We start from the raw sequence: 14847 nt of genomic DNA on the forward strand, positions 1-14847 counted from the left end.
CTGGCCATACATGCAGCTATGCCGTTTTGGAGACATTATAAAAGGAATATTGCGCACCATTTCAACTTCTTCTCCTGTTCACATGTGACGAAATTTGAAATCAAGAAAAAGCTAGTTCTTGGATTATATTGTAGCTTGAGGATGGAAGATTAAGTGAATTGAATTCGAGTATAAAGGTATGTAATCTACGACATAATGATTTTTGTTTGATTTTACATAATTAAGTTGGCTGAAAATTTCGAAAACGATTGTGCTAGATCATGTGTTAGGTTTTTGTCAACAAGAATAAACAACATACAGTATCAAGTGCAACAAGAGTCATTAAATTGTTAAGGGGACTTGTTTGGGAAAGAAAAAGCACCAACATCAAGTGCGACAACAATCATCAACTAAGATAAATAGCCATCTTTGTCCTAGCCTGACACCATTTACTCTTATATGTCGGTGGCCATGCAATGTGGCCAGCTCTTATGGGACTTACTTTGTCAAAACTATAGAGGTTACCTTTTTAGTGTTATAGGGGTTACTTGGTTATTATTATAAGGGTGATTCCATCAATGCTTTAGGAGTTACTTTAATCTTTTGCAAGCAGTTATTCGGTGAGGCCAGTCACGCAAAAAGCGTGCTGTACTTTTAATTTTTTTTGTGTTAATGATAAGAGAAGTGGAAGTTTTTTAGAGAGTAGTCCCTAAAAAAAATGCATATAATTGAAGGAATGAATATTTTGAGTGCTATGGTGAATTGTTGATAAAGGGACTGTATACCCGTGCTAATGCATGGCATATTATACTATATACAAAAAAAAAAAAAAAAATACACACACAAAATGAAATGTTCGTAGTGTTTTTTTTTAAAAAAGCTAAAATATTAGCAGCAGTCCCTTGAAATAAATTTTTTTAAAAAATATAGCGGGATGGGTAGTTATGGCCTTTTTTTTTTTAATAACTAAATGCATGAGAGTTTAGCAACGGGGCTTTGGAGGCTTCTCGTTAAATCGACCCTACAATTATATTATAGATTTTTCCTAATTTTTATTAATTATTATTTTTTTTTAAAAAGGGGAGTGTAGTGAAAACATTTCTGTCTTCCAAAGAAAAAAAAAAAAAAAACACATTTCTGCTAAACCTTTAATTACATTCTAAATTCAAAATGCAGAAAACCAAACCAGTTTTTGAAATCAAAACCGGAACCAAAAAAGCGACCCACTAATTGCTGTTGAACAAAAAGAGAGCCAAAAAACTCCATCAGATTGTTGTTTGTTGAACAAAAATGATGAAGGGTTTACAACAACAAAATCTGCCTGCTGATGTAACCCAACTCGTCGATCAATTAGAGAGACATTGCTTAGCTTCTGATGGCTCCCTTGTCTCTAAATCTGCTTATTACGATCTTCAACTCGTAAATTTTCCCCTTTTTAATTCATCATTTCAGTTAATTTTTGTTGATTTTGCTATATATGTTTGTGGGGTTGTTGATTTATTGTAATTATTGCAGGCTAGAGAGGAGATGTGTAGGGAAAGATTGCGATATCTGGAAGCAATGGTATTTTTTTTTTAATTTGTTGATTTGTAAGAAATTAGGGTTATTTAACGACGAATGTGGTTGAATTTGATGTTTATTTTGATGGGGTTTTGTTAATTTTATAGGCAATTTATTGTGAAGCAATTACTATGGTTGAAGAATATCAGCAGGCGCTATCCGTTGCTAATCCTGGTGGGATTCGTGATGTGCAGAGTCTATACCCGCAGCTTGGTCTGAAAAACTCTCCTCAGGTCGATTTTCGATTTTTCGGTTTTAATGTGTGATCTCATATATGATTGCATTTTCATTTTGTCATGCCAATTCTATGTTCTGTGCACTTTTTTGTATGAGGGGCTTATGTTAGTTATGTGTCATGAGGATGATAATGTAAGAACTGAGAAGGTACATTGGTACTCTCTTTTAAATGTTACGGAGTATTCAGCGAGTGTGAGGGCAATTTGTGTCCTGTTCTTTTCGGGGTTAATTGAGAATTATGTATAGTATTTGTTTTGTTAAGTACAGTACTTGTAAATTAGAATTATGTATAGATATTAAGATTTTTGGTTAAATAACAGGTTTATGAGACTCTGGAGCATCGACTTGTTGTTGCTGAGGCAGCTCAAAAGTTGAGACTTCCTCATATCTCCAAAGATGGTGAGATTCATGAAGAGGATATTGAGAAATGCAGTATCATGTCGAGAAGCTCTCTTGATAGTAATAGCACAAATTTGACAATGAGCTCAAGCACTACTTCAACTAATTATGCTACTAGTACCCCTAGTACAATTGCAAATGTTGCACCTTCTAATGCGACTGATACGAGTGATCCTGGTATTGGTGGAGTTCCAAATTGTTATTTGGGAATCACTTCGAATTATTTATGGCAGACTCAGCTACATCAGGTTCCTTTATCCGTGGTATGTTGGACATTATTTCTTTGATCCACTTCTCAAATGCTTACATACGTGTGCTTTATTGTTGTCTTCTACTCTTGTTGCAATTGTAGGGTATGGCAGAGTATCAGATGTCACTCTTTCGTGAGATCGAGGCTCGTTTGACAGTCAAATGCGATCAAGTTGCTGATGCTATTGTTATGGATAATGTTGGTGAGTTTCTGATTTTCTACTTGAGTCTACTTGAGATTTACTTTGGGGATATCCATATTCCACATGTTCCTCTATTTTGTAAATTCTATATGATGGAAAATTTTCTGAAGTGACCCTTAGTTATTATTGAACAAACTTTGGTGACTGATAATCAAACATCTGTTTAAGTAATTTAAAAAAACAAAAGGGGGGGTGGGGTTCAATACCTTCTCCCTCTCTCCTCCCATGGCAGCTACAAAGCTCCATTTAACCTTTATGACTTCATTTCCTAAGTTCTACCATTCAAGTTTCCAGCATTACCAATAATTCTCTCAACATTAAACCCACTTAAATTGCTTCCAAATTACCTCATATGTGCCCTAGCTGTTGAAGCATTTGGTCTAAATACCCTAAACTAGTAAAAAATCAAAAGAAAGGATGAGGAGGGGGCAGTGGTAAATGAGGGGGTGGAGGGTGTTGGGATTGCTATCGTTATCTCCCTAGCCACCACGTGGTTATTGGCCTACAAATAGGTCTACTACCTTCGAGGCCACCCGTCACTCTCGCTAACACCGCCATTGTTGTAGTATGGAATTTGGGAGGCCTTGTCCCCTCTACTTTAATTATCCCTTCTCTAATGTATTTAGAAATTTAGTATCCGATTTTGTGAAATATCACAGGCTCACGGCTCGATTTCTTGATTTCTTATCAAGATCGTGAAAATTTATTTGAGTTAAATTTGGCATCTGCAGGGCGTTTGGAAGTTGGGAATGGGAGTTTGGGGATTAAAGGTTGTAATAGAGATTGAAAAATGATGGTTGTGAAGATATGAAAACTATGCCAATACCTTGTTTAAGTAGTAGATGGGAATAAGTACAAATTTACAAACCCTTACTAACATCCCTCCTCCTTTCTTTTCATTAATTGCAAAAATGTCATTTTATATTTATTCCAATTCTCATCCATCTATACCTACCCTCCCTAGGTAATAAAATGGTGGAAATTGACCCCTTTTATTCCCAATTCCTATCCTTTTTTTTTTTTTTTTTTTTTTTTTTAAATTCCCAATCTCATCAAACAAACAAGGGATTTAATTCAATTGGGATTAAAACTCCCAATTCCACCCTCAAGTCCCATGTACTAAACACCCTGTTATTGTATTATATCCCTTGTTTTTAATTTTGGAATATTATTTGATTGTGTAAGTATTCTCTTCATGTCACATTGGTCAAAAACAGCAGACTTGGGTGTAAAAATGTTCATTACTAATATTAAATGGTAACGAGGTGCCCATGAGCGATTGCTTAAGTGCTTTGTATCAATGTTGCTGTAGAATGGAGATTTTGATAAAAAAAAAAAGTGTAGGATTAATTCCAATCGATTCAAATGGAGAGCAACAACTAGAGTATTGTGTGATTGTAGCATACCTTTATAGTTAAAGGGAACCATTTCTTGGGCGGCTATCACACTAGTGTTGTTACATGGGTCAGAATCCATTCGAGAACGATCATATTAGGAAGATGAGAGTAGAAGAGATGTGTATGTTGAGTGTGTGTGTAAAGATTGATGTGTGGGAATGCTATAAAGAATTAGATATAGAGATATTAGGTGGAAAATTGGAGTGTCGACATTGAGGATAAGATAAAGGAGAACCAATTATGATAGTTTGTGCATATCTTATGGAGATCAAAAGACTCACTAAGGAAAGTAGAGAGTTGGGTTAAGGTGGTTTCAAAAGAGGTTGGGGAAGAGCAAAGATGACTTGGATGGAAAGAGTAAAGGACATGAATAATATGGGTTTGCAAGCACATTACATTGACAAGTAATCTTGGTTCATATAACTGACCTTATATTTGGTATTAAGGCTTTGATTTGATTTGATTTTTTTTTTTTTTTTTCATAACTCACTTTTTGTTTTTTCCTACTCCATTTTTGCATACTCCCTATACCATTTTACCCCTCTTCTTACCCTCACAATATTTACACTTTCCACTCAGTGTCTTACTTTATCTTTCACCCACCCATTTTTTACATTCTCTTTTCGACGTTGTCTTATACCCACCCACGTGTTTAAACACTCTCTTATGTTTCTACTCCACTCATCTTTTTCAAAGTCTTCTTAAACTACATATCTACTGTTCGAATATGATAAAAAAAAAAACTAAAGGTAATACATAAAATGTTATTTTAATTTATGAAATATGCCCAAGAGAGATTTAAGAGGAAAGAAAGCTGAAGGATTAAGTTGTCAACAAAATTATGTAATTCCATAGAATTGGAAAATTGAAAAAAAGATTTTGGCATAGGATGGAAAAAGGAGAGGGAGTAGATAGATGGGAAAATACTCAAAATAGAGTGAGAAAATTTGTGAAGGAAAAAGAGAGATATTGAGGTGAATTTCTTGGAGAAAAAATACCTGGAAGAATGCACTAGTTAAATGTTACACAAGTTCAGAGTGTCCGACTCCTATATTGATAAAATTTGTCTGACTTTTTTTTCTTTGGACTCGAATTGGACTTTCTTCCTTGAATAGGGTTAGACTCTATTTAGACTGGATAGAATTGCCATCCCTAGTTGGCATCATCAATTTACATCTCCATGCTCTAAAACTGGATTTTTACCTCCTGGCTACTGCATGTTTGCACCATCATTTGGTATAAAGTGTGCAAAATGAGACTTGTATTCTATTAGCAATGATGGTTCTTATTTCACCAGACTTTTAAGTTTTAATTTACTGTTTTCCTCCGTTCTTTTTTATATTCCTACTTTCCATTTAGATATGGTCTTTTTTTATCTTCATACTTTTGTTTTTTTCCTTCTATGGATAAGAAAACTCTCATTTATCTCTCCTTACCCCACCACATGTTCACTTTAAAAATTTAAAATTATAATTATGATATTCAATTACTATTGTCTCTATACAACTTTCTCTACCACAAAAGTAAAAAATGTTACCCACTTTCCACTTACCCCCCCCCCCCCCCTTTTCTTGCTACTGTAATTAGAAAGATACAAACAAGGGATTATATTCTTCTTCATACATGTAGATTTGATAAAAGCAGAACATGTGGAGGCAACTAGAGGTCTAGAGGTGTCAAAACCTTACCCAATCGATCTGATATGAAACCGACCCAAAAATTATCCGGTTTAGATTTTGACTCGCATGGACATAGTAATTTAACCTGGCTCAAGTTTAAAATAAGTCTCTACACGACTCAACTATGTTACTCGGACTCTTCAATCTATAATACTGTACTTGTGTGAAATAGATACTCCTCACTCTAAAATGAGTGTGGAACTACTATGGACCCTTACTTTAATTTTGGACCAAAGTCATAGAAATGTATCATTGATTTATTGAGCAGGCTAGACTAACTCTTAGACATGGGTTCTTGAGTCCGAGTAACATTACTACTCAACCTCACTGAACCCGATCTAGACATCTGAATTGACACCTTTAGAGGCAACCATCTACTTAAATTGAAATATCTAACATTTGAACCCTTAATGCATTTGGTCCATTTAATAAAATGGATTAGGGTAGTGCTGCTATTTTATGCTGAATAATACTGGCTTTATTTGATTATGTGAACTTATGTTAGGTCAACCTGTGTAACCAGTTGATGGTGCATTTTGTCTAATATGAAGATCTTGTAGCCTATCAACCTATAATGGAATATTTAAAGTTGCATTGCTAGTTTGTTGAAGTGTGTATTTATATTGTTACTATTATTATTATAATCAATTTTGGTTCATGTAGCGACCCCACTTATGGGATTAAGGCTTTGATTTATTATTATTATTATTATTATTATTATTATTATTATTATTATTATTATTATTATTTTAAACCACTGGGTACCGTATATGTCTTCTTGGATGGTTTTTATTTACGGAACAAAAATTTTCTGAGAATTTCATGTGCTTTAGACAGTTTAGAAAATTTGGTACCAGTAGTCATTCAAGGCAATCTTGTGAAATTCTCCTTTCTCAATCTTTTAAATCTTGACACTTGAAAAATTACAACTAGATTAGACATGATTACCATAATTATTGATGCTCAATGATCTTACAATGTTAACATCACTAAAGCAGACTAGTATGTGCAGCGAGTAAACTACAGCAGAAATTTATAATGATCAATGTAAGCATGAAAAAAGCATACATTTTATAGTATACTCCTTGTATGTCATTTTTGCAGATGGTTCATCAGGACATCAGAATCTGAGTTCACGACTTCCAGAAAGGTTTCTCTCTCTCTCTCTCTCTCACCTAACTCCAAAGAGGTTAAACCGTTAAAGTGCACCATTTATACTACTCCCATGTTCCCTATCTGAATTTTTACTGCACCCAGAGTCTTAGACTATTTACTTTTTATCAGGGTAAAGATTATTATTGAAGAGATAGAGAAAGATGAAGAAGCTTTGAAAGAGGATCTCTACTCTGCTGATAGAAAATTTGCAGAATACTACAATGTGTGTAAGCAGTAATATGTACATTGGTATTAATTATCTAACCAAATATCATTATACTTTTTCTTTTAAATCTTTTTCAAATTCCCTGACATAAAATTAGATACGTAATTAAATATATTCTACTCCTCTCAGGTTTTAGAGCAAATACTTGGTGTGCTTATTAAGCTTGTCAAAGATTTGAAGTTGCTTAATCAACATAAATATGTGAGTTTCCATGTTGCTATGGCTGATGGGTACTTTTCATGTGACTAAGCCCTATATTTTATATAGACAGTGAGGCAGTTAATGATTCTGAATTTTATGTAGGATGAACTGCAGAAAACTTGGCAAATCAAGAGACATGAGGCAATGGGTGCTAAACTGAGGTAAGTCAACTGTCAGGAGTGTCAGCCATTGTTCCATACTTCTTTGTTTATTACGAAACTTAGTATAGATTTGACTGACTCAAATGATGAAAGTGAATAAAATCACATATATGACCGAAATGTATCTCGTGGCATGCATTAGTTTTTCTATAACTCGAATGACTTTATTTATAGAGTTGAATTTGAAGAAGCCAAGCTCTTTCTGACAATTAAGGCTCTTGGTTCTTGGAGTGGAATATATACATTTGTGTAAGGATTAATTCTATAAAATACAGTACATAAATCAGCAGTGTATTGCAGAAGCAACCATTGCATATTTTTGTTTTAATTGTATTTGGAAGTTCAAAGTTTTTAAATTATTATTATTATTATTTTTTATTTTTTTTTCATTGAATCATTTATCAATCTTGTTGTCGATTGATTTTTCTGTAACTCCTTCATGCGTTTTACAAGTGGATTTGTTATAGATTATATACTCCCTCCGTGTTTTAATTAGTGTTACAGTTTGACCGGCACATAGTTTTAGGCAATTTAATTGACTTCAATAAAATAAGAAGTGGGGTAGTTGGAGTATTAAAGAATTGTAAAAGAAAAAGTAGTAGTGGTCTTAGGTGGGGACCATGAGAGGAGTGAGATATAATATTTAAAGGTAGTTTTTTACCAAAAAAGGAAGTGTAACACTTATTAAAACACGGCCAGATTTGTTAAGTGTAACACTTATTAAAACACAGAGGGGAGTACACGGATTTGAATTCCAAAATACGAGTGCTGGCCCTACAATGCAAATAGGGCTTGTGACTCATAAAAAGGGTGTCATTTTCAACTATGAGCTCTATTTTTTTGTCATCAAAGAACCCTTAGACTTTGTTGCTATGTAAACATGCGGTAGGAAAGAATTGTACGAGGTTAATGAGATAAGTTCTCATGTGCTTCATATGCCTTCTTTTTTATTTATTTTTTATTATTATTATTATTATTATTATTATTATTATTATTATTATTATTTTTTTTTTTTTTAATACTATTATTGTAAAGGTAAAGGTAAAAACATTAGGAAACCCTCCTCACAAGGGGGATTTCTAATGTATCTGAAGAAAGAATGGAAACTATACTAGAGCTATTACGAGTAATATCCATATTATTGCTAACTAATGACTCACATTTGCTAGGGTATTGGAGCACATTCTTCTTGTTGCAACCTATACTCAAGAAACAATACCAGCTCTCCACAAAATCAGGTGATATGTCAGTAACAATTTTTTATATGAAATTCGCTTTTTGGACTTGAAATAATAAAATTGATCTTCTTTACTCAGGAATTACCTTGTTGAGGCAACAGAAGAGGCTTCAACTGCATACAACAAAGCAGTATGTTTGCTGATACCTATCTTGTGATGTTATGCTGTTTTCAGTTTTACATTCCCTGTTGATTTATCTATTTATCTGTGCTCTTAGCTGCGAATCTTTGTATAAAATTGGGAGCACAAGGATTTTCTAGACTAATTTTTTAATGACGAGTAAATTGTATCAGGTGACACGGCTTCGTGAGTACCAAGGAGTTGATCCACACTTTGATACCATAGCAAGGCAGTACCATGATATTGTTAAGGTTGCTGTTTTTTTTTTTTTTTAATCTTCGTGGAGTTTCTTGTGCTATCTCTTTGATAATTTGATTTCTAAGACCAAACCTTAATGCAGAAACTGGAAAATATGCAATGGACGATTCACCAGGTGGAAATGGATTTGAAGTATTTGCCTGATCACTCGAGTACATAGTACAGATTTTTAAATGAATTTAGTGTAAACATATCACATATGTACTGTGTATGTCAGTATGTACTATGTACTATGCTGTAGTGAAGATCTGGTATTTCATCTTTCTTTTGTAGATTGTAAACCAGTACGATTGTACAGATATCCAGCAGATGAATTCATTCATTCACATCATGCATGTGCCTGACAAAGCAAAGAATGTAGCGATTTTTATTCTGTGTCAAATTTATGCTGAAGAGTATTATTACTAATGATTGGTGGATGAAACAAGCAAGAATATTGAGAAAGCTGCATATCCATTGCAGGAAATCTGTGACCACTATATAAAGATTACCTGCACTCTACAATCCTTAGATGAACTGTCTTAACAAGTCATGTGAACTGGTGGAGTGAGCAATAAAACAGTACCCAGATTGAGCAAAAAAGAATTTATAATATAGTTTAAGTTGCATCTCATCATAAACTACTAAGAACAATATGTAAGATGATTGTTCATCTTATATAGTAGTCAACTAGTTAGGTTTTGTGTGATGCACTCAAGTGTATTAATCTAATATGCTATAATGTCGTGGTTCAAGGATGAAATGAAAATTTGATTTTAATAATCTCAACTTCGCGTTGTTCGTTTTTAATGATCCCAACTTTGGGTTATTCTCTTTAAATAATCTCAACCTTTGATTGCTATGTAATAATCCCAACTAATTATAGGTCTTGTGTGATGCACTCAAGTATATTAATCATGAGATCTTGATGTTAAAGTTAAAACAAGACATCATTTTGATAGGTTGATGATACCTAGATGAGATTATGAGAACGTGTGCAGGAGAGGATCAAAGCCAGAAAATGATAATAGGTCGGACATTGTTGGACCAATTAAACAAGGCAGCAAAATGATCAGAGTTAATTTACCAACACAAGGGATGGAGAAATTACAGGAAATATAGACTGCCAAGCAATCTCCTAGGACTACAGCAGGAATCATGAGATGCGAATGAGATATCCTCAAATTTACAAATAGCTTGAAAGTTTCGTTGAGAGAGAGAGAGAGAGAGATGTGGACACTAAAAGCCTCCATGAAAACGTCTACAATTCCGGTAACTAAACCTCTGTACTGACTATTCCTGTGTGAAGGTAAAGACATGAGGTCAGAGTGTAGATGATAATGAGTATTCCTGTGTTGGGGGAGAGGGGGAGTGTTGTTTTACCTAACAAAAGCCAGATAACAGGATTATTTATGCATAATATAATCACCAAACAGTAACGGATTTACGATCTCTTCGCGTACAAAATAGAGTACAACGATAATCACTGCCAGTTTAACAAAATTATTACAGAAAATTGTCCAGAAGCTTAGCTGCTTCTCAGCAAGCTCAAATTGCCACGAAAAGAAGGATAGAGCTGTCCGCCTAACCCAGAGAGAGTCCTGAAAAAAAGCAGCACAAAAAATGTAAGAAAAAGCAAAAAAACAAGAAGCCATTTCAAAAATTTGTAAAAGAACTTAGATATTCCTGCTTGTTGTTCTCCCTCAACCCTCACATCAAAAAAGGTTATTTGTCTGAAGTTAAGAAAATAAAAAATTAATGCATTGGGAAGAATGAGTGTAGATCCTTTTGACAGTTGTGGGCTTTTACTCTTTGCCAATTTTACATTACCAAGGCCCCTTTCTAGAGTAACAGTCAGGTTAACTGTTCAATTCCACTCTCCTCTTCTCTCTGTTTCTTTCACGAAATCTCTGTTATCAATTGGAACCTCCATTTATTCTCTCCTTGTCTTTACTTTATCTTTCTCCTTCTTCCTTCCATGAAAGAAACTACAATCCTTCATGTACACACTTTTGTAACCAGATATGGTTTGTGCTTCAGATTTTTATTTTCAATATTTTATGGACATTAAATTTTTTGTTTGATTTCCAAATATTCCAGTTCTTGCTTGGATTATTTTCTTTGATGTCGGATTATTATTGTTATCATAGGAAATATTCATTTTTAAAATTATAAAGTAATAATCTAATTAAAAAAAACAAAAAGATTATTACCTTGTCCAAACACAAGGGAAAAAAAAGACTCAATGGCTACATATTGAGTTATTGACTCCGCTATTAGTTCTCCAGATTTGCCTTGAGAGTTGCACAGTCAAGCTTAAACTATGCTAAGCCAAACCTAGTTTTAAGGATTTTACTTCCTATACTAGTCCCCTAGTATAATTCCCCCCATAACCCTCCCGCTCTCTATAGTCACTAATCCCGATCCAAACAAGGCCTAAGAGAACCTAGAGTAGCAACAAAGTAGAAAGTAAATACACTATTTTAAACAAGGTAGCCCCTCATGCTTCAATAAATACGGGATTGCTCTCCAAGTAAGGAATGCTTGTGTGTTTAGGATACTGTTTTCTTTGCTATTTTATGGGAATTAGATTTTGAACCAGTTTCAACTTTAATGTATATTAGCATAAGGCACAATTGGAAACAATTTCTAGCCTCTGCATCAGAATGGGCCAAAATAGTTCAACTATTTTCAATTTCAGACATGTTAAAAACTACTCCGTTCATCACAAAGTAGTAGGCTCATTATCTTTACTCATCATTCCATATTAATTAGTTTGCCCATTTCTGAAAATGCCAATGGCCCACAATTTTTTACTACGTATTACCTTCATCTTCTCAGTACTAAAAGTTGAAAAGTGGAGTCTCACACCCACTATTATTCAATAACAGAATAGGGTTTAATCAGTTGGAAAGTGGAGAGTCTCACACCCACTCTTGGAGGAATAATCCTTAGATCTCAGTGAGCAAGAATAGGATTTAATCTTTGGCTATTAGATGATTAAATTGAAAAAAAAAAAAAAAAAAAATCTCCTCGTCCAATTTAATCCTCAAGTTTCAATAATCCAAGATTAATCCAAAGACAGATTCTATTTCCCAATTGAAAACTCAAAATGCTTCACTAACACAAATAAAAATTATCCAAAGAACGAACAAACTGCAAGCTTTAGCACATGGATCCTAGAGTCCTAAACCCAATCAGTACAATTTACTCAGCTGATTAGCTGATATTGGGTATTAAGAGTTTAAGACTCACAAAAAAACTTGCACAACATGGCATAAACACACACCCCTCCACGTATCTATAGCAGCAAAGCAAAATGCAAGCTAATTTGGGATTTTAAAGCAAGTTGTTGCGTTTCCTTAGCTTTGTTATAGTCATAGAAAATGTCAACATCAATGCCCATGACAGCATATAGAGTATACTACACAGCAATCTTGACATGGTGTGCAAAGGAAAAAGAATGGTGAAACAATTTCAGAACAAACCGCCTATAACTTTGGGAGGGGAAAGAGGGGAAGCAAAGCTCAAATGATGAAAGCTAAATGTCAAAAACTTTAGAGACAAGGGAGGATTGCCAAAGTTGTAAAATTGGGGGGAAAAAAAAAAGAAAAGAAGATCCTTTGAAGAGATATTATCAATCTCCCAATTCAAGCTTAAAAAAAAACCCCAAGATTAAGCCTTCACAAATATCCTCGTGGCTAATAAAAACTTGATAGGTATGACCAACAACTAAAAGAATCAGCACATCCTTAAGCTTCCATATATTAAGTGATTGGTTAGGCAATGCTCAAAGAGAATCTTCTAATAGAGCCTAGCACTGGCAATCTATGTTCATAAATCACCAACTAAAGAAATTATTCTCAGTTAGGGAACACTGTGAAATTTATCATGGTAAATACAATCATCAAACTCAAATCATGCTACCTGAACAAATAAAGGCAGAATACTATCAAAAATTAAGTATTGAACCTCAAATGACACTACTCGAACAAGTATAGGAGGAGCCCTATTGTAAAAACAAGTATTAAACCTTAAATCACACTATCTAAACAAAGTCTTGGCAAAATTTAAGATAAAATTTGAACCTCAATCCTATCGAAATATAAGTATAGGAGGAGGACTACAGTAAAAACAAGTATGAAACCTCAAATCACACTATCTAAAGAAGTAAAGGCAAAATTCATGATAAAATTGAACCTCAACAATTCTCCTCAAACAATTCTACGAGGAATCCTACTGTAAAAAACAAGTATTGAACCTCAAATTGCGTCATCGAAACCACTCAAAATACAATTATAAGACTAAAAACTAAAACTTAGCAATTAACCTCAAATCGCGCTATTGGAAAATCGCGCTATTGGAACAAGTGTAGGCAGAATCCTATCTACTATCAATGTATCATTGTAACAAACAATCAATTACTTGCTCATTCATATACCAAAGATTAGATTCTAGTAGTCAACCTCAAATCATGCTATCAGAACAAGTATATGCAGAATGGCGATGCAGTATTGTACTAAACAATCAATTACTTGCTTATTCATAAACAAACCAAAGATTAAACTTTAAATCAACCCAAAAACAAAACAAATCAATTCAAAAAATCCTAAATCCAAAATTCACAAATGAATCAAAAGATTAGATTCTAGTAGTCAACCTCATATCGCATTATCAGAACAAGTATATGCAGAAACAATGCAGTATGGCACCAAACAATCAATTACTTGCTGATCAACAAACAAACCAAAAATTAAACTTTCAATCAACCCACAACACCAATCAAATCAATTCAAGAAACCCTAAATCCAAAATTCACAAAAGAGGCAAAAGATTAGATTCTAGTAGTCAACCTCAAATCGCGCTATCAGAACAAGTATATGCAGAATGACAATGCAGTATAGTACCAAACAATCAATCACTTGCTTATTCATAAACCAACCAAAAATTAAACTTTCAATCAACCCACAACGGCACAACACCAAACAAATCAATTCAAAAAACCCTAAATCCAAAATTCACAGAAGAGAGAGAAAAAGAACAATACCTATTTCTGGTAACCACCACCATGAGTATTCATATCTTCTTCAATAGTTTTAGTCAAATAAGGAATAGGAAAATCAGAAGGCTGGAAACTCTTTTCCGCCATTGTTTTCTGAACATCAACCTTCGTGAGGATGGTGCGACGAATGGCGGGGCGATTGCGACGCTGGTCTCGAGGAAAGTACTTGATGTCGAAGACGGTTTCAGGGTTGGCGGAAGGAACGATGGCTTGTTGAGGGATGGTGGCGGGGCAGAAGAGACGATACTCCGACGCTTTTGGAACGGCGGATTTATACTCGGGTGATGCGCAAGGTCCTGTAATCTTCCATGGTGCCTTAACGTAGCGTTGAAGGGATGATAGCCATGATTTTGCGGCGTTTGTTGACGACATTTTTGTGGTGGCGGTGGTGGTAGATGCACTTGGTTGTGTGTTTGACGTTAGAATGACCAAGGCGAAAGGAGTTCAGCATTTATTTTCCAAACAGAGGTGTCAAAAGCAGATTCGACTTGACCCGATCTGAAACCGATTTACTATTTCTGTTTCACATTATTTGTAATTTTGAAGGGTGCACAACTCCTACGCATAATTTATTTGTGAGTGTAAGATAGAGAGAGAAAAATAGGAATGCATGTGATGAGAAGAGAGATAGAGAGAAATGACAACCTAAAATGGAAAGGCAACATTAGTTGCAAATAATGTGTAGCATCCATTTTTAGCAAAAGTTGCAAGAAATATGAAACGGAGGTAGTAAAAAATACGGCT

General features: G+C 34.4%; 2 protein-coding genes across 2 annotated transcripts; one reads left to right on the forward strand and one right to left on the reverse strand.

Moving 5' to 3' along the window:
• Positions 1–1149: 1149 nt before the first annotated feature.
• LOC145584909 (AUGMIN subunit 4-like) lies at positions 1150–9470 on the forward strand. Its single transcript, XM_081641690.1, has 13 exons — positions 1150–1398; positions 1495–1542; positions 1647–1772; positions 2097–2438; positions 2528–2627; positions 6808–6853; positions 6988–7081; positions 7214–7285; positions 7388–7446; positions 8616–8684; positions 8763–8814; positions 8978–9055; positions 9145–9470. The coding sequence occupies exons 1-13, from the start codon at positions 1270–1272 to the stop codon at positions 9220–9222; spliced, it is 1293 nt and encodes a 430-aa protein (XP_081497816.1). The 5' UTR covers positions 1150–1269; the 3' UTR covers positions 9223–9470.
• Positions 9471–14088: 4618 nt separating this feature from the next.
• Positions 14089–14475, reverse strand: LOC145583902 (uncharacterized). The gene has a single exon (XM_081640854.1). It carries the CDS (start codon positions 14473–14475, stop codon positions 14089–14091), a length of 387 nt encoding a protein of 128 aa, XP_081496980.1.
• Positions 14476–14847: the final 372 nt, after the last annotated feature.

Source organism: Chenopodium album, chromosome 16 (assembly GCF_948465745.1).
Source record: "Chenopodium album chromosome 16, dcCheAlbu1.1, whole genome shotgun sequence".
Classification (NCBI taxonomy): Eukaryota; Viridiplantae; Streptophyta; class Magnoliopsida; order Caryophyllales; family Amaranthaceae; genus Chenopodium; species Chenopodium album.

What these genes read in the sequence shown, in the direction of transcription:
- LOC145584909 (XM_081641690.1), top strand. Translation starts at nt 1,270, where the DNA reads ATGATGAAGGGTTTACAACAACAAAATCTGCCTGCTGATGTAACCCAA. An exon ending in CTTATTACGATCTTCAACTC is followed by an intron (nt 1,399 to 1,494) that starts GTAAATTTTCCC and finishes TAATTATTGCAG; the next exon opens with GCTAGAGAGGAGATGTGTAG. An exon ending in TGCTTAATCAACATAAATAT is followed by an intron (nt 7,286 to 7,387) that starts GTGAGTTTCCAT and finishes AATTTTATGTAG; the next exon opens with GATGAACTGCAGAAAACTTG.
- LOC145583902 (XM_081640854.1), bottom strand. Translation starts at nt 14,475, where the DNA reads ATGTCGTCAACAAACGCCGCAAAATCATGGCTATCATCCCTTCAACGC.